Here is a 26,563-nt window from a genome sequence, read left to right on the forward strand (position 1 = left end):
ACAAAGAACTCTTAAAACTCAACAATAAGAAAACAAATAATTTTCTTTTAAAAATAGCCAATGACCTTAACAGACACCTCACCAAAGAAGATACACAAATGGCAAATAAGCGTATGAAAAGATATTTTGTATCTTATGTTGTCAGGGAAATGTAAATTAAAACAACCGTGAGATACCACTACACATCTATTAGAATGGACAAAATCCAGAACACTGACAATACCAAATGCTGTCCAGGATGCACAGGAGTAGGAACTGTCATTCATGGCTGATAGGAATGCAAAATGGTACAGCAAGTTTGGAAGACTGTTTGGAAATTTCTTACAAAACTAAACATGGTCTTGTCATATGATCCAGCAATCATGCTCCTTGGTATTTACCCAAATTATGTCTATACAAAAGCTGCACATGGAGGTTTATAGCAGTTTTATTCACAATTGCCAAAACTTAGAAGGAATCAAGATGTCCTCAGTCGGTGAATGAACAAACAAACTGTGGTACATTCAGACAATGGAATATTATTCAGCACTAAAAAGGAAGGAGCTATCAAGTCTTGAAAAGATCTGAAGGAAACTTAAATGCATATTGCTAAGTGAAAGAAGCCAATGAGAAAAGGCTACATAATGTATGATTGCAACTATATCACATTCTGGAAAGGCAAAACTATAGAGATGATAAAAAGATCTGTGGATGTGAGGGATTGGGGGGGTACAGAGATGGATAGGCAGAACACAGAGGATTTTTAGGGCAGTAAAAATATTTTGTATGATATTATAATGATTGATATATGCCTTTACACATTTGACCAAACCTATAGAATATACCACATCAAGAATGTACTCTAAGGCAAACCATGGAGTTTGGTGAATATGATGTGTCAATGTAGGTTCGTCAATTGTAACAACTGTACCACTCTGGTGGGTGATGTTGATAATGGGGGAGGCTATGCATCTGTGGGGGCAATGAGGATATATGGGAAATCTCTGTACCTTCTGCTCAACTTTGTTGTAAACCTAAAACTGCTCTTAAAATAAATCTTGATTAAAAAAATGGACCAAGGACTTAAATAGACATTTCTGCCAAGAAGATATACAAATAGTTCATGAAAAGATGTTCAATGTCACTAATCATTAGAGAAGTGCAAATCAAACGACAATGAGATTCTACTTCACACCCATTAGGATGACCATTATAAATACATATATATAATATATATTATATAAAATATAATAAAGAAATTACAAGTGTTAGTGAGGATATAGAGAAATTGGAACACTTAACACTCATGCATTGCTAGTAGGAATGTAAAATGGTGCAGCCTTTGTGGAAAACATATGACAGCTCCTCAAAAAATAAAACATAAAGTTACCATATTATCCAAAAATTCCACTTGTATGTATATACCTCAAAGAATTGAAAGCAGGGACTCGAATAGATGTTTGTACAATGTTCACAGCACCAATATTCACACTAGGCCAAAGGTAGGAACAACCCAAATGCCCATCGTTGGATGAATAGATAAACCAAATGTAGTACATACATACAGTGGAATATTATTCAGCCTTAAAAAGAAATGAAATTCTGGTACATGCTATAACGTGGACAAATCTTGAAAACATTAGTTAAGTAAAATAAGGCAGACACAAAAGGACATACATTATGCAATCCACTTACGTGAATTACTCAGAATAGTCAAATTCACGAAGACAAGTAGAGTAGTAGTTTTCAGGGTAATCCAGGGGGGATAGAATGAGGAGGTAATTTTTAAAACATAACTCCTTAAACAAATAAACAAACACAGCAAAGAGCACCTACGCTTGAACAGACAGCCATATGAAAATGTCTGTGATTTTAATGGTTGGAGTACATCAGAGGCCATATTCCCTAAATCACTAAGATGCTCCTGCATGAAGGCCTAACTACAAGGTTTTTTTATATATATAAGAATCAAGGGAAACATTTTTTCTTTTGATTTACTGAGAAATTGCTATATTTTAAACAATGAAGTCTATAACTGATCATGTTTAATGATTTTGTGTTGATCATACAGAAATAGTCCATCATGCATCACAGATTTAGGACATTTATAGTATGTGTTACATCCATCCCTTTGCACTAAAATTTCTTTTGTTTTCATTTTACTTTTTAACTATGACTTTTGTCATGTACTCTTTTGGAAACATATTTTCTTTCTATTTAATGTATACTTTATAAAAAATGTACACATTTCTCTTTGGCCTACACTCCACTCTCTTGCTCAATTCATTTCAAAAAAGAATGTGGGATAAATTGTGCAGTATTTTTCCATTTCTCCTTATACTCTCTAAAGTGCCTTTCGCATAGCACGTAGAAAACACTTAAATACATATCGATTTGATGATTTGTGAGGATTGCAATAAACAGGCAGATTGGTCAGAGAAAAATATTAAAACCGAGGGACTATATTTTCCAGACATCAGTGTTTACTACACCAATTAGTGTTATAAAAATGATGACAGTTGGCCTTTTGACTATTAATTGTTAGGTCTCAAACTTAGAAGTGTCACACTTGTAAAGGAAAAAAGAGTTTATTATTTAGTCGGTAAGGTTGATATTGTTTTAATAATTATCACTATAAGACAACTGCAGCAATAATAAGTCAAATATTTTAAACTCAAGCTGATTGAAAGTTTAGATAAAAGCAAAATAGAGGAAAACCTAATAAGGTCTCTTCTACGGCTTCATTTAAAATTTAAAAATATTTAAGGAATATAAACCTTTTTCAGTTATTCAGAACTTTGTATAAGATTTTCTCAATGCCAAGAACGTTAATGAAATTTTGGACAGATAGGTGAAAGAAATGGCATGACCAACTAAAATTGCCCTTTTAATGATAAATTCCTTATACATATGTTCCATAAATCTGAGGATCTTAAGGAGACATTCATTTTAAACTTAATTATTCGATAAGATTAGAAATAAAATATTAATATGCATCTCAAAGATACTTCTATTTTATTATACATTTTTAAAATGTTCTCTGTTAACATATACTTGCAGGGAAAAAATATTGAAAATGCTCTTTGGAACACAATATTTTAAAGCACGGTAACTAGAGTAAAACCTGGGTGGCTTTTAGCATTTCCCCAAAATTATTTAATACTTTTCCAGCACAAGAAGTGCCTTTAGTAGGGATTCTTCTAGAAAAATGTATTCTTATCTTTTCTCACTTTGAAAGGTTCAATTCTAATATCTGCCTAATTATATTTCATCAAACCTCACATATATCTCAATTAGTGAAATTGTGAAAAATGTGAAAAAAAATTTGTATCTTATAATTAGAATCCCTAGAATCTTTAATTTAAAAATCTCACAATAGTAATAATAGTCACCATTATAATTATATTATAGTGATATCATAATAGTGATTTAGGTACTAACCATAAAACTTTCAAAATACGATATACAATTGATATGAATTTATGTTCCTATACAATCAAATCCTCAAATCAAATGCTGATCACAGATCCTAATTGAAATCCTAATTTAAGCAGTGGAGAATGGGCTAAGTTAGTAATTTTTTTTTTTTTTTTTTTTTTTTTTGTGAGGAGATCAGCCCTGTGCTAACATCCGCCAATCCTCCTCTTTTTTTTGCTGAGGAAGACGGCCCTGGGCTAACATCTGTGCCCATCTTCCTCCACTTTATATGGGACGCCGCCACAGTATGGCTTGCCAAGCAGTGCATCGGTGCGCGCCCGGGATCCGAACCAGCGAACCCCGGGCCGCCGCAGCGGAGCGCGCGCACTTAATCGCTTGCGCCACCGGGCCAGCCCCTAAGTTAGTAATTTTTAATTGAGTTAAATCAACTTATCTCTATCAGACATTTCAAATTACTTTATATTATTAAAACAGCTAAATTAAAATCTAAGGAAAAAAACAAAACTATAGTAGAGATGAACACATAGCTGCAATTCTGGAATTGAATGAAACAACTTAGGTTCTTTAGGAGGAAAATAAACTACTAAAAAGTTATCAAAATATACATCAATGTTAGCTCCTTTTCGAAAGGAGAAATTTATAATAATAGAAATCTTTAATTCTATATTATGGTCAATTGGGAGAAATTCCAGGGTGAGCGACAAAGCTCCTGCATTGAGTAATGTTAGGTATATTAACAGGAGTTGTCGCTGCTGCTGTTATTACATATGAAGATATAAATTGCACATCAGGTGGCTACGTGACAAGGTGAAAAATTTTTGAGCTTTGAAACAAAATAGAATTGGCTTTAGATCTAGTGCTGTACGTTATCAATTGGGCAGTTTACGAAGCATCACTGAAACCCTCTGTGTCTTAGATTTCATTATGCAGGGGAAAGAGGGATCGTTTCTTCTTTGAAGGGCTTTTGTAAAGATTAGACATAATTTAATTCTCCTGGGAATCTTGCAGGTTAGCGCCTGGAAGTCAATACTTGACAGAACAAATAGTACCATGGAGGGAGTAGGTTTGGGAGGAATCCAGAGAGCTATTGTGGAGGAGTTTGTTTTTTAGAAGGGCCTTAATTGCTAGTTTTTGTTAGAGAAGCAGTAGAATATTTCTTGTGTGAAGAGCATGAGAAAAGGCAGTGATGCCCTACAAGCAGGATGAGTGGAATGTTGATGCATTAGGGACTGGGGACAACACATGTAAATTGGAGCACAGGAGAGTGAATCTGGCCCTTTCTCACTACCTCCTCTATCTCCACCCATCTCTCGCCTGAAGCATTGCACTAGCGGCTTAACTGTTGTTTCCACCCTTTGCCTTCCTCCAACCTATTTTCAACACAGAAGTTAGAATGACCTTGCTAAATTTAAATCAGAAGCCAGATACCAAAAGACAAATATTGCATGATCTCATTTATATGCGGAATCTAAAAAAGTCAAACTCATAAACACAGAGAGTAGAATGGTGGTTGCCAGGGGCTGGGGGCTGGGGGAAATGGGGAGATGTTGGTCAGAGGGTACAAAGTTTCGGTTATGCAGGATGAATAAGTTCTGGAGATCTAACGTACAGCATGGTGACTATAGTTAATACTGTACTGCATAATGGAAATTTGCTAAGAGAGTTGATCTGAAGTGTTCTCATCGCACATAAAAAAATCATAATCATGTGTAGTAATGAATATGTTAACTTGTTTGTGGTAATCATTTCACAATGTATATGGATATCAAAGCAATGTGTACATCTTAAATTTATATAATTTTTATCTGTCACATACACCTCAATAAAGCTGGAAAAAAAATCTAAATCAGATCAGGCCACTTTTCTGTTCAAACCCTTCTAGCAGCTTCTCATATTATTCTGAGTAAATGTCAAATTCTTTGCAATGAACTAAAAGGCCTCACAAGATGTGGTAACCCTGTTACCTAGTTGACTTTATTCCTATTCCCTACATTGTTCCAGCCTCATGGCTCTCAGTCTTTCTTGAACTTTCTAAGCATACTTTCCCCACAGGGTCTCTGCTCTTGGCCTAAGTCTGCCTAGAATTCTCGGCTCCCGATAGGCATATGGCTCATTCACTTATTTCCCCTAGGGTGTAATTTAAATAACAGTGAGGGGTTTTTCTGGACACTCTACATGAAGATTCCCTTCTTCAACACTTACTTTCTCCAAATTCATTTTGTCTTTAGTACTTATCTCAGTCTAAAATACTCACATTTCTCTATTATTTATCTCATTTATTACCTTTCACTGCTATAGAATAGAAATGTCTGGCATATATAAATAAATATTTATTAAGCACTCAATAAATAAATATTTGTCAAGTGACCAAATGAATGAACTCTTAGGAAGACTAGATAAGTTAAAGATCTAAAACATCTAAATTTTCTCTGCAAAGGCAAATGGTCACATGAATGAGTTTACAACTCCACAGAAATAAATTTATTCCTTCAGTTTATAAAAAACATTTATTATAGGACTATAAGATTTCTGATACTGTGGTAGACTCTAGAAATTCAGTCTCTCTCCTTTCCTCAATTAGTTTATAAATATAGAGAAATGTATTTATTTAAGTGAACTTACAATCTAGAGATGTAGAATTTCAAAAACAAAATGTAATTAGTGCCTGAATCACATTTTGATGTATTTTGTGCTATTGGGAGACAAATGAGTATTAAGATAATATGACCCAACTTCTGAAAATAAAACCTTCTCTCTCTCTCTCTCACAACAAATACCACCCACTCTCCCACTCAAGAAAAAGTTAAGATGTTCACAACATTTGAAGAGAGGAAGGAATCTACCCTATAATAACAAAATATATCTTGTTTAATGAACAAGGATCCTAGTTATTGGTCGACTAATTTAATCCAAAATCCAAGTAAATATTTTAAGTTATTTGGAATGAAATAAAAAAAAACTCTAATTATAAAAGATAAACAAGATTGGAAATGAATAGCATTCTAATTTGCATCAAAAGTACAGACAGGCATTTATTATAATCATACTCAGATTCATACCTCCAAAGTTAAGTTATACATAGTACATATACATAGCAAATTGGATAAACACGTTTAAAAAAGAATAGTACCAAATACCAACACAGCTTGTACAAAAGTACTCCAAAAACATTGGAAAAGAAAGGAAGAGTTTGTTTTCTATCTATTCAAGGGTAGGTAATGGGTGGGGAGGGGAGTCAGGGGCTTCACGAGCAAGCCCCCGCAGTGGATCTGGCTCAGCGATGGTATGTATGGCTTACTAGAAAGGCTGATTGTTTCTATTTCACAAATTAGGAAAATATGTTTTTTTCACATGAATGAAACAGATAGATATATTAAGAAATAGAAATCAAAATCTATTTACATTTTTAAAATAGATTGAGTGTTCATGAGAATTTTTCAAATGGAATAGACCTGAATACGGCACAAGGAATATTGTTTTATCTTTTTTGCTGTTAAAGGCACTTCACTCAAAATATTTGAGAGACAATCTAAGAGATTGAGATATTAGTGTTTGAAAAATATATTTGTTTCAATATATATTCACAATTAATAGGTAATTAAACAATTATTGGTCAACAAATTTATGTGAGAAATATTGCAGCCAGCCATTGTACAATAAAAAGAGAAATTAATGGGATTTATAAATCCTGATTACATGGAACTTACACTTATGTTCTTGTGCTCCAGGAATTTCTATTAAGAAATAGAGGTATTCCAACAAATTTACAATATACCACAATATTTGCCAACAAGGTTTTTGAAAATTATCCAGATTAATTAATTCATTAACAAACATTAATTTATCAAATATACAAGAAGATGGTGTTCTAAAGATAAATAAGCTTACCTTTAAGGTATTTGCAGTTTTAAGTAGGTTAAGATTTTGAGGGGAAAATAATCAAAATGCCTTTAAAAATTTGAAAACTTCAAAAAAATCCAAAAGAGTAAAAAAGTAAAAATTAAAACAATGTTTATAGAGAAAAAAAATAAAAAATATGAAACATAGAGAAAGAAAGAATGGTTAAGAACAAAATTTGGGAGAAAAAGTTCTGGCATACATCATTAACCACATCCTGATGATGAGTTAATGCTATTTTATTGATTATATAAATATAGCTACCAGTTAAGGGTAGATATGAGAATGACATATTTTTTACTTTTTTGTATCACAATACATTTAAGAAAGGTTATCCTATTGCAGTATAGAATAAGTAACCGTAAGTAGAAGGCAAGTTCATATATAAAATAAAGAATACACGGTTCCCAATTTAAACACTAAGCAGTATATCTTTTCTGTAGCATTATTTTAATTCTGGAGGAACTAATATACTATGAAAACATAGGAAAAAATTTCTATATGAAGAATAAGAATTATTCATTTCAATAGTTCTTTTTTTTCCATTGAGATAATAAGCCAACGTATATATGGTATAAGAAATGGCACTGTACATAAACTTTCTGTAAGCAAAGGAGAAAAACAATTTAAAAGACACTGTACTTAAAACCAGAAAACAGGTTTTGGCATCTTCTAAATTGAATGAAAATAAAGATAATATCCAACTCTAACATTTCATTTCTATTAAAAAATGACAATATGGGGGACAGCCCAGTGGCATAGTGGTTGAGTTTGCGTGCTGCACTTTGGCGGCCAGGGGTATGCAGGTTTGGATCCCGGGCACAGACCTGCGCACTGCTCATCAAGCCATTCTGTGGCAGTATCCCACATACAAAATAGAGGAAGATGCGCACAGTTGTTAGCTCATAACCAATCTTCCTCAGTAAAAAGAGGAAGATTGGCAACAGATGTTAGCTCAGGGCCAATCTTCCTCATACACACAAAAAATGACAGTCACTTTTAAAGTTATGTTTTCTTTCTTTGTTTTAATGAAGAAACTTTAATTTGATCCTTCTTAAAAAAAGTTATAAAAATGTTATAATTAAGAAAGGTATAAACAGTAAGTTATACTGTAAAAGTAACATAAACTCACATGCGGGGAAAAAACAATGAGTAAGAATAAGGTTTAGATTGTGTATAAAATTAAATTACATACTTCAGAAGAATGCTTTCCCACTGATTCATTCCTAGATGGGATGACTAGAAACTATTTTCTCCTCCTTCCTTTCTTTTAACCGCGTATATATACACATATATGTATGTGTGTATTTAAATATATATATTTAATATATTTAAATTGATTCCAGTTATTTGAGAGTATTTATTATTTTTAATGAGACAAAGTAATAGCAAAATCCAGGATTTGATAGTTGTATTGGTATATGCTTTCTTTATATGTTAAGCAATATATATATATATATTTTTTGTGAGGAGATCAGCCCTGTGCTAGCATCTGCCAATCCTCCTCTTTTTTTGTGCTGAGGAAGACTGGCCCTGGGCTAACATCCGTGCCCATCTTCCTCCACTTTATATGGGACGCCGCCACAGCATGGCTTGCCAAGCAGTGCGTTAGTGCGCGCCCGGGATCCAAACCGGCGAACCCCGGGCCACCGCAGCAGAGCGCGCGCACTTAACTGCTTGCGCCACAGGGTGGGCCCCGTTAAGCAATATTTTTAAAGACTTAGAAAGTATTACTCACAAACTTTTGTCATCTGAAAACTGTTCTCAATTATCACCACGTCTGCAGTTAAGTGAGGTAGGGGAGAGAAAAATTTCAAGAAGAAAGTAACCATTAATCTACTATTGCTCAGGGTTCTTACAAATAACAGAATCCATTCTGACTACTTATTTTAAAAAAATCACTAAAAGACAGTAGGTAATTCACAGAGTCAACACTAACAAACACCTAACAAGGATCGTGTTAAAACAGATCTGGGGGCCTCTTTCTAATACGAAAGTAAAAGCTGATATTCCTCAAAGCCTCTTTCATTCATGCTGTTTATAGCCAATTCAAAGGCCCTTGAAAGTGCATTTCATTGGAAGAACATCAGTTACTTGCCTGCATTTTATCTATAAGGAGTGCTGGGAAAATGAATTTCCTGGATTGTATTTTGGGAAGGATGGGTTTCAGGCAATAACAAATGACAAATGTCCACTACAGTCTGCCCATTGTTTACCCAGTGTGAGTGTACCCAACAGTGTCCAGCTGGAAGTCAGGGACCTCTGGGTGCTGCCCATCGTCCCTCTCCTGTAGCTATAACACCACATTTACGTTCTTTATCCTGAAGCTTAAAGTTAAATATCATCAACACAATATATATTAAATAATAAAGTAATGAGACAGGAGAAAAAGGAAGAAAAAGGGACTCATATATAAACAAATACGCTTCACATCAAGGAAGAAAGTGTGGTTGGTGATCATTGTTCAAATTTATGAAGTTGGTTACAAGGCGTTATTGATGTTAACTACCTGAATCAGGGTCCTTTGACAACCCAGTAGGAACCTCAGTTATCTGTTTTTTGTTTATTTTAACTGTCAGAGTGAACTAGACCTTCAATCTCAAAGAATCTGTGGCTTCAGTGGCCCTAATTGTCAAATTTGCTTTAGTTTTCCATTTTTTTTCTGATCATGGAAGTAATTACAATAATTACAATTATTTATAATTACAATATATTTTCTCAAATATACTTTTCCCTTAGAGGGCTAGCAACTGTATTCCTCCTGATCACTAAAATCAACCACATGAGACAACATAGGAACCACTTTTTTTGCCTCAACAAGTGGTTCAAGGAAACTTAAATGGTCAGGTCATTTCCAAATCAATGACAGTATTGATGAAAACATTTCTTTCATAAGTACTATGATTTTTAAACAGAGGCTAAAATTTTAGCCATAGGAAGGAAACATTTCCAGTCATTTTTCTAAGGATAATAACTGTGGGGAGGGTATTTATATTCACCCCTTCATGTCTTAACTCTTCTCTCCTATTTATGAGAAAAAAAGAACCATTCATTTTTATTAGTTCAGAAAATACATCACATTCTGTAGAAGAGCACATTCACATTGTAGGGTATTCTATCCTAGCTAGCGCCATACCTATGTCTTCAATAGGCTAGTCTGTAAATACTACAAGGCTAGCTGCTTCTGGGCAATGGGAAGTGTGGTAAGATCTGTAAATGTAAAATGTTTCTTATACAGAAGCAAGGTTGTATGCTATAATGTATTGGCAAGTAAGTATTAAGTACAACGATGGTGTCATAAAATTTATGCTAGGTGAGGAAGAAAACTCCATATGCATAATAAATGTTTAAATCAGTGTGAATAAATTGCGGCAATCTTCATGATTAGCAGGGGTCTAATTTGAGCAATATGCCTCACCTCACGGGGCTATACCAAGCTGCGAATTCAGTGCTAATGGTAGTCAGTTCAGCCCCAGTGAGAGGAAGACCTGGAATTTGAGTCCACGTATAGTTTTTATTCTCTGCCACTATGGCCACCATTGGTGGGGCCATTAAGCAAGCACTGGTGTGATTGTTGTGCACAGGTTGCTCACAAGATTATTAGAGGCACCTCTGCACTGAGGTATTTTGGTGAGAATTCATTTGGCATATAAGTACTTCAAAACTTCTCTATCACAAATTATTTTACCATAAATCCTATATTATCCTATCCCTTCCAATTCCCTGAACAAACTGGTGAAATCATGGGTTACTATACAGCAGGCCATTTCTCCTTGCAGGAACACTGGTCAGTGTGATATAATACGTGAAGTCCTGAGCAATGATACAATGCTCATGCATTACTGAGCTTCAAAGACACCCCTGGGCTCAGCAGTAATACTGCAAATGTCAATGGGTTGACATATAGTACATAACTGTCTGTAAAAAAGACTCATTTTAAACAATTATTTATAAATTTACTAGTGACCTGTAACTCCTCACATGGGAAGAATAAGATCCATAGGAAGTATGCTTTCAGGATCTGCTACAGTCTAATTCCAAGTGATAATGAAGTGCTTCTGGATATAACACCCAGTTTATATATGCATAGCAGGTCACATAGTACCTAGTGTGCAAAGAGAAGGATTTGAGTCTCTAACAGAGACAAATCAATATTGTTTCTCAACATTATAATAATTTTGCCAAACATTTGTTTGTCAAATAATTTGCTTGATAACTTTCTCTATTATCCGACTGGCACTATCTGGAATTATGCTCATCTTCAAGTAAAGAAAACCCCAAATAACACTGGCTTATAGATGATTGTAGATTCAAATTTCACTTTCAGAAATGGCGGACTAGATTGTTTCAGGTTAGTCTTCCGTATAAGAGCAACTTAAAAAGTGGAAATAAAAAATAAAATAAATTTGTTTGGAAGCATTGGAGAATTATCATGGACTTGTGGGGGCAGGATGCTAATAAGAATGAAAGCTAAGAGATAAGAGTTCAACATTTGGAAGCAACCTAAGTGCCCATCAAGGGACGAATGGATAAAGAAGATGTGGTATATGTACACAATGGAATACTACTCAGCCATAAGAAATGATGAAATCCAGCCATTTGTGACAACATGGATGGACATTGAGGGTATCGTGCAAAGTGAAATAAGTCAGAGGGAGAAGGTCAAATACCGTATGATTTCCTTCATTAAGTAGTAGATAGTAACAACAATAAACAAACACATAGAGACAGAGATTGGATTGGTGGTTACCAGAGGGGAAGGGGGAAGGAGGAGGGTGAAAGGGATAATTCGGCACATGTGTGTGGTGATGGGTTGTAATTAGTATTTGGGTGGTGAACATGATGTAATCTATGCAGAAATAGAAGTATGATGATGTACCCCTGAAATTTATACAATGTTATAAAGTAATGTTACTACAATAAACAAAAAATTTTAAAAAAAAAGACTTCTGTCGGTTTGGAAGCAATTGCTATGAGAACAGCACATTTACGAGGTTCAGAGCACTGTAAGTAAAAAGTTAGGTTTAAGGGGCCACTACAGAAAAGGGACCAGTGTAAATACTCCAGGTTTTCCCTTGAAGATTCAAAGGCTCTAGCGTAAGAGTAAGAGCAAGCTATAAATAAATAAGGCTTAAAAAAAATGAAACCAAGCTTCAAATAAACTCAATATCTGATTGGATTAAGATAACTATCCCGTGCAAACTGCTCAGCAGAGGCTAAAGTTAATCCTTTCAAGTGGAAAAATAACATCACCAATAGTTTCAAATTATTTAGAATTTTTCATGTACAGGGACTGTCATTAAAAAACAAAGGCACATAAAATGACTGTGGGAATACAACGTTGTTGTTAGTGCCCTTGAGTGGATTCTGACTCCTAGCGACCCTGTGGATAGCAGAGGAGAACCCTGCCCAGTCTGTTTGCTCCATCTTCTCACTTTCCGGCGCTGTATCAGACAGTGCTCCGCTTCTATTCACAGGGTTTTCACGGCCTAGAGCGATAAACAATAGCTGAAATTAAGAAGTAAATAGTTGAGCTTAACAACAAATTAGATACGGTAAAAGCACTAAAAGAAAATAGAAACATAAAGAAAAAAAGCACAAATATCAGATGGGGCAGAAAGAGGCTCTCATATACGTGTGATTAGAATCCTAAAAGAAGAGGAGAGTGTGAATAGGATGGATACAGTGTTTGAAATGTTAATGACTCAAATTCTACACAACAGATTAAGAAGATCAAACTGTATCTAAAATTCTCAGGAAATAAAAGGCCCGAGATGAGTCAAGAAAATATTGAAAAAAAAAGAAAATGGTGAGAATTTTAAACCATTTAGCATCAGTCAAACTTAAAGTTAGAGTAGTAGTTTTAATATAAACAATATAGTTTTATATAACAGAAATATATAAAATAATATAGTACTGGAAAAATAGACAATTACCTTGACAAACCGAACAACAGAGAACACCTCAAAACAAGTCAACATATTTATGGACACTTGAGTAAGAAAGGGTGGATTCTTCAAGAAATTGTCCTGGGTCAATTGAATATCCGTATGGTATTAAAAAATATCATAATCCTTACCACACACCATATCATACCCCTGATATCACAACATTTCCCAAAAGGCCATCTCAGTTGGAAGGCAGATTCAAAAGTAAAAGTTAAAAGTAAAGCTTGTGGAAGCTTACAAAAATTTGCATTATATAATTTTTTTTTTTTGGTAAACACACCAAAACACTATCCATTAAGGAACAGATTGATAATTTGGATTACGTTAAAACGATGAACTTCAACTCATTAAAATTACCATTAACGTGGGGAAAAAATCAAGCCAAAAAGTGGAAAATTATTTGAAATGCATGCAACCAACAAAAGGCTCATATCCAGAGTATATGGTAGAAGCTTCAAATCAGTAAGAAAATGGAAGATAAATAATAGGAAAAAAATGGGCAAAAGTACTAATATGAATTTCACAAGAGTATTGAAATAGGCAATATATTTATGAAAACCGCCTTTACTTTGCATAATTATACCCTATCACTCAGCAATTGTACTCCTGTATGTGTGTGTATATATATAATATAAATATTATGTATATAAATATATATCAATCAGTTGAGTGCACACACACATACACACACAGTTACCAAAAGAGAAATACAAGAAAATCTTCATAGCAGCATTAACTGCAAAGTAGAAACAGATCAAATGCTCATCAATAGTATAATACCTAAAGAAATTTTGGGGAATTCATCCAATAGACTAGGATATAAGTAACAAAAATGAGCAAAGTATTGTTATATTCCACAAAATGTATACCTTGAACAAGCATATTGTCAAGCAAAAGAAAGAAGATTCAAAACAGTATCCACTACGATTCCACTTATTAAAGTTCAAAATATCCCCAAACAAAAGGATGACATGCATTTATTTCTCCACACATGCTGTAGTATGTATTGCATCAGAGAACCAGATATCCTTTATCTTTAGTTGATCCCTGTGCGTAAACTCCATCCACAAGATCATCTTCAGGGTCTAAAATGGCTGCTCTAGACACAACATCCAAAATCTAGTCAACATTAAGATAGAAAGCAAAGGAGAAAAGACCTAAAAACTTATTCCCTTCCTTGCGGGCATCTCCTAGAATTTGCATGTATTACTCATCATTAACCAATAGCTAAATTTTGCTGCAAGGGAGCTTAGAAATGTAGTTTTTCTTTTATGTGATGATACGCTGATTTAACCGGTGACTCTCCCATTTCTATGGAAGACTATAGATGGAGAGAAACAATAAATGAATATTTTAACACAGCTATCAATTGCTAACTCAGTGCATCACTTTGGTGACCAAAAGATGTGTGTATGCCCTTCCCCAGACATATGAAAGGCTCACTTCTTCTCCAAGGAAAACATTCTCAAATGCCCAGCTATTTACTTCATCCATCTTAAAATTCAAGAAATTTGGATGATTGTTGGTCCTTTTCATCGGGTATGTGCATAGATCCTGATTAACAAATAGACATATTGCTAAAAATTTTAATTAAAGAAAAAAGAGAAAATACACAAAAACATAATAAAAATTTCTGAAGGGAAAATAAACATTCAAACAAAGTAAATTTTATAAAAGTTATGAGACCTTTTTGCAAATAAATAGGAAAACCTAGAGGAATTCGAGAATTTCCTAGGGAAATACAGTTTTCCAAAATTAACCACATTAAAGATAGAAAACTTCACCTCATAAATTTTCCTTAGAGATATTAAGAAAGTTATTAAAACTACGCCAGGAAAAAGCAAAAGGGCAAGATGGTATCACAAAGGAATCTACCAAACCTCCAAGGCCAGGTATTATCAATGTATCTAAGTTGTTCCTAAATATAATATTGATAACTAAACCAGATAAAGACAGTACAAAAAAAAGAAAAAGAAAAATTTTAGACTAGTAACACTTACAAATACCGTGACAAAAATTCCATATATAATGTGAGAGAATAGTCTCTATAAATATCACAGTAAAAAAATGATACATGAAGCTCAAGTAAAAATTAGTCCAGGAATTCAAAGTTGCTTCAGCATTAGGAAGTCTGTTTATATAATGTAACTGCATTAATGTAACACACTATATTAACACTTAAGGGAAAAAAATCATATAAATATCTCCATAGATGTAGAAAAAGCTTTTGATGAACTTCAATACTCATGTCTAACTAAAAAAAAAAAATCAGAGAATGGGAACTAAAAGATATCTTTCCTATGATGATTATATGCTTACATGCATATGTCTCTTATTCCTAAATACACTAGCTTTCTTTTTGGGGAAAACAGCGGCATTTCCACTAATATCAGAAACAAGGCAAGGTGTCCAATGTCTCCACTATTATTCAATTAAGTAGGAAAACCAACTAGAATAAGAATTAAAAGACAAGAAATAAAACAATCTCTATGATACAATCAGATATCTGGAAAATCCCAGATAAACAATGATAAAATTAACTCAAAGAGTAAAAGAATTCAATAAAGTCAGTCAAGAGGTCAAGATGTGGAGGTGAACTCCCCACCAAGATACATCAACACAGAGGAGGCTCTCAGGAGAGGATAACCATGCATAATGGAGCTGCCAGGCCACCCCTGAATTCAGCTATAACATCACAAAAATGAATGTGCTACATTCCCTCTATCTCCTGGCAATTTATGAGGGAAAATAAGGACAAAATATACACATTTTCAGAAAATAGTCTGAAATAGTCATGTCTACAAATGTTCTTTAAACAGATAGAAAGTTTGTGAAAACTAAACATTTTTATATGTTAAATTAGCTGTAAATGCCCAAACAATACTGAATAAAACTAGAAAATTCAATGGACAAACTAAACATTCAAGATTGTATTTTTGTTTTTTTGCTGGGAAACATTCACCCTGAGCTAACATCTGTTGCCAATCTTCCTCTATTTTTTAAATTTTTCCTCTCCAAAGCCCCAGTGTATGGTTGCATATCCTAGTTCTAAGTCCTTCTAGTTCTTCTACGTGAAGCACTGCCACAGCATGGCAACTGACAGGTGGGTGTGTGGTTCTGCACCCAGGAACCAAACCTGGCCTCTGAAGCAGAGCGAGCTGAACTTTAACCACTAGGCCATGAGGGCTGACTCATCAAGATTGTGATTTTTAATTCAAGGGTTTTACAAGCTTTCTTAGTAGCTAACAGGAAATCCATAGTCTCCATATACATAAATAATAGTAGATATAATGAGGGGAAAAAACTATTCAAAATAACGGAAAAGAAGATAAGAAACTAAGAGTAAATTTAACAGAAAATATGCAAAATTTTACTATATGAGTAAAATTTTAAAGCACTTCTGAATGACATTAAAGTAGACCTGAACAAGTAGAAAGACATTTCTTGTTCTTAGATACAATAATTCAATATAATAAAGAACTCAGATCTTCCTAAATTAATTCATAAGTTAAATGTAATCCCAATATAAACACTAACATATATTTTACTGGAACTAGAAAATTTGATGTAAAACTTCATATGGAAATCTCAATATTTAAGAATAGCAGGGAAACACACCACACCACACATACACATACACAAGCAAAAACATCTATGTGAGATGACTCCAAATATCAGATAATAAAACATACTCTGAAGCCTCTATAATTAAAACAGTGTGATATGCGCACATGAATATAAAGATAGACCTTTGCAATAAAATAGAAAGTCCAGAATTTGCAAGCACACATGGAATTTTACATCACAATAATAGATTTAGGCAAGAAACAACAATGGATGTGAAGCTGATGGGTAGACATTTGAAGACTAATAAGATATTTTCTTTGTCTTAACATACCTCCTCACAATAACTATTAACTCTTAAGAAAAGGGTAAAATAGTTAAGTCACAGTGGAGAAAGCTGGTAGACACCACCTTAACCAAGTGATCAAAGTTAGCATGGGTAGTAACAGGAGTGGTCAACAGCATCCACGTACAGTTACAAACCACTGAGGATGCAGGATCACTTCTGTGCTATTCCCACCCAAAGGGCATGACCTGAATCTAATCATGTGGCAGCATTACACAAATTGAGAGGTGATCTACAAAACAACTGCCTGCACCCCTGGAAAACGTCATCATGAGATACACAGAATTACTCTGCAAGTTTGCCAGATTAAAGAGACCTATGATCCATGGTAAATGTAACGTGTGATGTTTGATTTCTTTTGCTGTAAAGAATATCATTAGGTTATTGGTGAAGTTTGACTAAAGTCGGTAGATTGCATAATAGTATTATGTTAACATACATTTCCTGATTTTGATAATTTTACTACTGTAATATTAAAAAGTCCTCTTTTTAAGAAATACCTATTGATGTACTGAAGAGTAAGGGGATATCATCAACTTGCAATTAAGGAACTGTGTGTTTATAAATAAACAAACAAATATAAAAAGACAAAGAATAGAATAAACGTAATAATAGGTCAATATTTGCGAAATCTGAGCGAGGAATATCTGGGAGTTCTTTGTGCTGCTCATGCCATTTGCCTCTAAGTTTGAAATTATGTCAAAATTAAAACATAAAAACAAACCCAGTATTGTAAAAAAATTACCCATTTTTTTTAAACCAATAATAAAACTAAGACCAGATGGTATAAACGCCCAACAATACACATGAAATTCTGATCCTTCTTGAGGTAAATAAAGAAATCCACTTTAAATAACAATATCCTTAGTAATATTAACCCTAAAACCTTTAGGTTGCCCAGCACTTCTTAATCCATAGTTCTAACTCTAAAATGAAAAGAGAGTTACAGGAAATAAAGTAGCACACTTCACTCTTTTAGAATCTTCAATCTAGAAAATTAATCAGAACAATTCTTGAGATAATAGTAGACTAGAACCTGTGTGGGTGTAGGTGTGTCAGGGGCGGGGGGAGGATGACGGTACCAGATGTGTTCCTCCATATTTATCGTTCGAAACGCAGAAGCAAATTTACTGACTACCCCCAGCTAGTAGAGAATTTTCCTCTAATATGGAACTTGTAGTTCCATTCTTTGCTTTTTTTGTTTGCTTGTTCCTATCTTAGTTTTTTTCTCTACATTTATGCCTACTTATATTGTTTTAAAATATATTTTATTTTCATTCTACCTCCCTGAGATTTGTGAGGAAACATCAATACATTTTCATAAGATGGTCACATCTACAAGGGTTCTCAGGTCATTTGTGGAAACCAGATATTTATCTATGCTAAAAGTCAGCTGTAAGTGCCCAAATTATATTGGAAAAATTTAGAAAATTCGCAGAAGAAATTTTAAATATTCAAGTGTTTGTTTTTAAATTCAGGAGTTTTGTAAACTTTCTCAGTAGCAAGTCATAGAGTAAATACAAGCAAATAATAGCAATAAAAGGAGAAAATAAATATACTTAACATTTTATTTTCAAATAATTAAACAAGTAAGATGTACCTCTTTTAAGGTATTTAATTTTTTAAAAATGCATAAATTGTGGGAGAAAGACAGGTACATTGTATTCCTGTAATTATTCCCCATAAAATGCCAGCGGCATGGTGATATTACTAAGCTAAGATATGACGTTAAGTGTAAACCCAGCACTGCTTGATTCCAGCTATGCATGACTAAGCAAATTTATATGATGTGCTTTCTTATGCTGTGGTTGTTTTTTATGAGAACAAGAAAACCTATCTAGAATTATTTATATGTGATACTTCTTGTAAAGAAGCATGTCAAAAATAATTCAAAATCCTCACGTTAATTAAAAGTGCAACTCTAAAATAAATAGTGGGACAGTATCTTTTGTATCTCAGCTCAGTAGCTGAGGAATTATCTCTATGCATGCACACATAATGCTATTACTTTTTTTTTGTCAATCAAGCTGCAAAAGTCCTGGGTACTGACATATAAGATCACTGAATGGGCAGCAGCATAAGGAGATAAAAGTTCAGGTTTTTGTCCAGAACCTATTTAATGATTATTCCAGTTACCTTTCTGTGACGCGCACACACACACACACACACACGGTGTTTTCTTTTCAATGCTATATGTGAAACATCTCCAATTGCTCATGTGAATATTATTCAGTTTATACTTTCACTCAGAATACACGTTCAAAAATGTACGTTTGAAGCTAAACATTTTAACTACAACTTTAATTTACTTTTCTTTGCTTGGGGATCTTTATTTGCAGTGTGAGTAATTCTAATAGTAAACTCTGCTATGCTCCTCATTCTTCCCAAAAAATTTCCATTAACCTCTTTACCTCGTTGTTAACTGTCCGATAGTAAGATGAGCACATAATTTCTCATCCACATCTGGACACTTTTAATAATAGTACCATTAATAGTTAAACCAAAACAATAGCATAAAACCAGGACTGTCACAGGCAAATCTACATATCCCCACAAATGCACACCATTGAACTAAGGATTAAGAGAAGTGTGATTGCGTCAAAGTATTGAAGGAGGTGGCAGGGAGGGGCAGGGGGGCTTGGATACAGGTAGTTTATATGTTCCATAGGTCATTCTGTCTATAGCTTCAAATTGTGAATGGTGTTATCCAACCCATTGTAAATAAGACTAGGTGTCATCTCTGGTAGAAGCACAAAGAACAGTTGTACAATAACTAGAGAGAAATCTGCAGCAATCGTGTAGAACGAGATGATTATGCCTTTCTCACCAGTCATCGCTGCCTTAAATACAAACTCGTGCCACAACCAGTTTTTGCCAATTTAATTTTACTATGTTCTCTTTTACAGGCTTCTTAGAAGCCCGCATTTACCACATCCAATCAATTCTAGAGTGTTCTCTTTCTCTCTCTTTCTCTCTCTCTCTACTTAAGGTTGCACTTACTCAGGCCAAATGAAACAAAATTTTGAAGGCATTGATTTCTTAACTATCTGTGAAATGAAAGTAAATAAGAAAGAATAATAGGTTTGGGTTTATCAGACTCAGAAGGATTTTTCTATATTGACAAAATGCATCACATAATTTGGTTAAAACAATAGAAACCAGTTATAACTAATTAAAGCAAGAAAAGTGCATTCATTTGAAGGATTCTGATTAGCCCATACTAATTATGAAACAGTGAAACACAGGATCAAGTCCAAGGAAAAGCTAAGGCAGATCCAGGAATCTCAACAAGCTTAAAAACCCTCTTACTAAAGTTTGCCGTTAGCCAACTCAGCTCAAATTATCTTCAGTCCCTGGGTTTGTATATTCATGGGATCTAGGACTGAATTGACCTAGTATGGATCATAGGTCCATCAATTTTGAACTTTTTTGTGTGATACTATGACTGGTAGCCCACAAAAACCACATCCATTGGGGGTGTATTAATTCCCCAAGAAAAATTGTGTATTTGTTAACTGAAAGATGAAAACATTGTGGGCAGATAAGCTATAACATATTTATACTACGTCATGGAAGATAATTCTATCCATTGATGGCCAGAAAATTAGTGAAGACTTTAAACAGTCTTAGCTGGGTTAAATATGTGTACCTTAACACAACAAAATGCTATACATGGATTACTCTCAAAACCTTAAATCGATTCTCTCACCACTAATACATATGACTAGGATTGCACATAGAGAACAACAGATCCCAAAGGAATTTCTGCCTACAAATTTCATTTTGTATAAAGGCTCATAACTGATTTGATACTTTTGCTAAAGTAAACATATTTTTAGGTATATTTCGATTTATGGATCACTTTTAAAAATCATTAGAAGTCAAATTGAGGATTGCATATTTAAAAGGAAAATATTTTGAATTTTATGTTAATTTATTTTACGAAAATATGGGGCAGTTCCTTGACATTTCTTTCATTTTTAATAAATATTTCTATTTTTCTCTAGAGCTTTAAATATATATATTTCTCAACCAATTTAAAAATATTCCAGAAGGAAATTAAACAGCATATGACCAACTTTCCACACAACAGGAATCTTAAATTCTAGTCAGGTGTTTTTATGATGCAGATGAGACATCTGTGCTCTATTTTATTATTCTGGGAATATTATAAAACCTTTCATATAACCCCCTTGTTATATGAACACATGGAATAATTATAAGTTTTTCTCCTTTATTTGAGCATTATTTAAAAAGTGCTATATGCTCCCTTCTATTATGATTTGTGTTTGAATCCAGATAAAAGATAAGAACAAATAAACAAAGTAAATGATTTCTATGGTCGTTTAACTGAGAGCTTCTGAAATATCTCTGGATCATCTGAGCTCCTCAAAAAGACTTTTTGTAAAAACATTCGTAGAATATAAAAAATTATCAACTTAGGCTCATAAATATGCTTTGTTGTTGTTGAAAGTTAACTAGTCAACCATATCTCTCTCTGCTTTCGCTGTATCCATTATCTCTTCAAATGATGAAATATAAAAGAAATTAAAATTAAAAAAATTAGTAATCCTATGAAACAATTAGAAATCAGGTCAAACAAAAGTTAAGATTTTCTTCTTTGAGGCAGCTTTATTAATAACAATTTATAAGTTTTCATGTTTGTAATTGTTTACTTATGCAATATTGATATGAAGATAAATGCTCTGAACTATATTGTTTGCAGTAACTGTTTAGAGAGTTGGCTATTTCACAAGAAAAATACATGGGAGAATGCCCAACTTCTTTTATTTTGTCTTCAGAAGTTACTATTCTTGTCTTGGCAATATATGAAATAAATGATAAATTCTACAATAGGCTTCATATTTTGAATCTCCTATCAAAATATCTAAAATTTAATTTCCCATGTTTCTACGCTTTGAAGAAAAAAAATAACTAGGGATGATTAGATAAAGCTATGACCTGAAATTATATTGTAAAAATTTCTAATTCATTATAAATTCAATAATATACTTATGATACTATAAATATATTATATTTTTATTTTTATTTTTAATATATTTATATTTCACACATATTTATATGTTTATTTCTATTATATATATTTTAATAATAGATTTATAGTATTTAATAAATTTAAATATAGATGAATGAAACAGATCAATTCATTTTAAGTTTACAAATAATCTTACAAAACAATTTATTAGACAGAAAATATGAGATAATTGTATTATAATCTAAGCTAATTTTAATCATGTCCCATTATATGCATAGCGATGATATTATTAAAAACACCATTAAGCAGAGCCAGCCCTGATGGTCTAGTGGTTTAAAGTTCAGCGCTCTCACTGCTTCGGCAGCCTGGGTTCGCTTTCCAGTTGTGGACCCACACCACCCATCTGTCAGTTGCCCTGCTGTGAAGGCAGCTCACATAGAAGAACTAGAAGCACTGATAACCAGGATATACAAACATGCATTCGGGGGCTTTGAGGAAAGAAAATACCATTAAGCAGAGACAAAAAAATGACTTTGCTATTCTTTCTTTCAAGAGAAGAAAGTGTTATATATTAGGATGATAGAATTTACCAATTAAAGAATTGTATAGATAGGTGTAATGTGAAAATATATTTGTGTATCAGTTTGTTATCTACATTTTAAATAGTTGGCATCACTTTTATAGAGGGATTTGATATTTAAAATTAATATAAATACTGATAATGTTATATTTTATTTAAGAAATATTTTCAGTAGACTGTTTCTCATATTTAAGATTCAGAAGTTTTAAATAACTGTACTCAGGTCTTATATGTATCTTCATCACATTGAAAGTAATCTCACTGGCAGCACACATACAAGAGTGGTTAATAGAGAATCAATGGGAAAAAAGGAATCTTGACTAACTCTAACATTTACTCAATCTGTTATGTTAAACAAGTTATATGACTTTTTTGTTGTTCTTCTTCTTCAGTTTCTTTGGCTATAAAATGGGAATTATAATGCATAATGAAAGTGATTATTCTAAGGATTAAATGTAATAATGAACTTGAAGCTCTATGTCCAGAGCCTTGGAAAGAGTAAGTCCTTAGTATTTTAGTGATTATTATTATTATTAACATAATGATTTTTAAAAAGCAAGAAATATATGTGTAAAATGGGCCAGAGCAGCAGTTATTATATTTTTGAAATGGGCCAATATGGTCACTTTGCTGTATCACTTTCCTATAGGGGAACTTTTCTCCTTTATTTAGATCTGTCATTAAAGTCATCAGTTATTCCTAAAATGCTACCAAAGGATAGAACACCTTTATTTTTCATCATTCTGGTGATGTCCCTTTTTGATGAAATGAAATTCTTAGGATTATATATTGAAATGAGAGAGTCTCAGATTTACATCTTTAATATCAAGGTAAAATTCCCTACACGTACTATGCTTACCTTATAGACTGTTATTAGGAATGGATAAAATGATTCAGCACATTGGTCCTTAATTTCAAGGATTATGAGCAAAGAGGATATAATCTTCCTGGAGGAGTACACACAGAGCAACATTTGTACTGCACGACATAGGATGATAAAAAAAGACTCCACATTTTCAGTCTGAGGCCCAGTGTCCTATCAAGAACATGATGGATGAGTAAACACTGACAAGAGAATAATCTTTGTCTCATGGTCATGAGAAGAACGATGTATCTTCTTTGTACTACAGAGCGGTAGTTTTCCGAAAAGAATTGAAGAAATTTTAAGAGAAAAAGCTTGAGAAGGGGCTATTTTCATCTAACTGGGAGGTTTCTTTTACTCTGCAGCATTTAGAGGAATCATATTGGTACCCAGATGGGAAAGAAAGAGAGAGAATAGGTTACAAGCGAATCTTCAGTTTTCGTGATATGTTGCTGTTATCTCTCCTCTTTATGTACAGAGAAGGGAAAAAATTCCCATCAGAAGTCTTTGCTGGGAATTAAGTGAATGCATTTGGCTGGAGTATCCCATGGTTTTAATTTCTCAGGAAATTGCGTTGGGTGATTGTGTCAAGAACATAAGAATCACAGGCAGTTGGGAACAAAGACCATAGTCCCTGCAAGTAAAGTAAACTCTTCAAGATTAATACAATACAAATAAAATTAAATACATATTCTTAAAGTTTTGAGTAATTTGCTTATTAATAGGTGGTTATATACTTAATGAAATGACAGCTGTGGATAATTGGAACAGCTAGAATGACCATACTGCCTACGCCCTATTGCTTGCTAGTTCTGTGAATGTAGCCTTGATTTAAGTTCTAAGAGAGAATTGAACAACTTCCCTTGGCAAATACATTCAGGCTAATTATTTTTCTAACTGTACAATCTTGGTTACATTGTTTCAGTACTATTTGCCTCACTTTCCTGGAAACTCAAGACAAAGAGTTCCACACAATGTTGATGTGAATACCAAATGAAAGAAATATTTGCAAAGAGACATATTGGGTCTTCAGTACGTGGTTTTGTTTTTTTCTATTTCCTTTCCTTTCCTCTCAAAGCAGAAATGGCATATCTCATAAGGCAGAAAAAATTTTTGGCATGGCTATAAATATTTATATTCTTTCTTCATTACCATTTCATTACAAAATAATTATTGAGAAACTTCCATACAAACATTTGGAGATGCTATCATGAACAAAACCTATGAGGGCTTGTTGTCATGGAGATTACATATGAAACATTCCACAAACATTTTGGTTTATACTTTCATCTTTATAATTGATATCATTTGGATTTCTTTTCCTTTTAATACAACATCCCTATTCCCAGAAAAGCTATACATCATTTAACTAAACTCAAGTGGGGTTTTGCACATTTTGATCTTTTAAGCCATTTGTGAATTAATATGATTAGTTTTTGTCAGTAGTATTAAATACAGACCCAGAACATATAAAGATTATAGGCCTAAATGCTAAATTTTGATCTCTAATTTAAGCTGAAAGATATATTAAACATAAAATAGTGAATTAAAATGTTTTTGAATATACTCTGGGGCAGCATCGAAAGCTTAGGTAATGCTTCTGAGGTTAATTGCATATTGAACTCATTAAATTATCTTAATTTCTCATTTTCATATAGAACCCTTGATAAATTTAATTACCTGAAGATGTTTGATGCTGGTCAAAACATTCCAAAGCAAATAAATAAGTAACTATAACAATAGTTTATATTGTTTTCTTTGCAACTCCATTCAAAGGTAAAATAGAGTGTAATTAAATTTGATATGGTCTACCTGGTTTATGTTTATACACATAGAATGGGCTTTTCATGCTTAAGCTTGTCAGCTTTGGAATGCTTAGGATGGAACATGATTTGCAGAGTTAATCACTCCACCATTCAGCAAACAATGGGCCTCCTAAATTTTACTTGTGCTCACAGTAAACATTTCTTAATTATATATTTGGCACAGAGAACAAATGAATTGGTTTTAGAAATGAAATGTATTATAAGTCATTAAGTCTACATTTCAGGTAGAGTGTCCATAAAATGATGTGAATGTTATTCATGCCAAAGCTCTTTGGTAATAAAACTAAAATCAATATAACTTTTAGGTATCTTCATACGTATCTTATTGTCATGAATTCTAGTGGAGATCTGTGAAAAACAGCTTGTGAGTGGGTACAAACTGCACTCACCTCTGTGGCTTTTAGGGATTCTAAACTGCCCTGCTTTTAGCAATATGCTAAAAGGTTTCAATGAATTCTTCTTAGCAGCTGATATGTTCCCAGCATCACTGCATATTTCCTGCCATGGGTGTGCACATGCTCTCATCCAGCCATTTTGAATTGGCTTGCCCTGTCAACCTTACGCTATTTAGTTGCCCTGTGACTTCAACTTTGTGATGGGTTCAAAAAAAGTTGTTTTCGTTTGGCTTTATTTTTTTAGTTTAACCAGCTTTTTCTTCTTGTTAAGTTGGAGCAGCTTTGAAGTTTTCTACATCTTAGGTATAAGTAGAACACAGAACATTCTCCTCTATTTTAAGTTGACTTTTTGGCTAGTCAATTTTATATTTAATTACTTGAGATTTAATTCAAGATAGGATTATGACTAAACTAGAGGAGAAATGAATATGTCCCAGAGAAAAGAATGACTATTGGTCATCAAATGTTTCCTTTTGGGAAGAAGAGAAGCAAAATTTTGTATGTAAGAGGAATTTTTCATTATTTTGCTATAAGCACGTTAGTTTTGACTTTACAAGCAGAAGGATATATTTCGATACTGACTAACCCAAAGGATGGTCTGTGGTATTAGTGGTCTGTTGGCACTCAGTCTCTATTCTCACTTGAGTTGGTGCCTATTTGTGAATGGTGGAGGTGGAAAGGTACAAATGAAAATTTCAAGAGTCTCTTATAGCTAAGATTCTGTGAGTGAAT

General features: G+C 33.4%; 1 protein-coding gene across 26 annotated transcripts in view; it reads right to left on the reverse strand.

Moving 5' to 3' along the window:
* Positions 1–26,563, reverse strand: part of LOC147913319 (uncharacterized) — a 128,349-nt gene that overhangs the window by 15,228 nt on the left and 86,558 nt on the right. The window contains exon 4 of one of the 26 annotated variants that reach the window (XM_087418325.1): positions 8,413–12,803. The exons of the other annotated variants lie outside the window; for them this stretch is intronic. Within the exon in view, the coding sequence (XP_087274451.1) occupies positions 12,797–12,803 (7 nt within the window). The 3' untranslated portion in view covers positions 8,413–12,796. Of the gene's footprint in view, positions 1–8,412; positions 12,804–26,563 lie in introns of those variants that run through there. 26 annotated transcript variants of the gene reach the window in all.

This window comes from Ceratotherium simum, chromosome 28 (genome assembly GCF_057802395.1).
Source record: "Ceratotherium simum simum isolate JZ-2026a chromosome 28, ASM5780239v1, whole genome shotgun sequence".
NCBI classification, from domain to species: domain Eukaryota; kingdom Metazoa; phylum Chordata; class Mammalia; order Perissodactyla; family Rhinocerotidae; genus Ceratotherium; species Ceratotherium simum.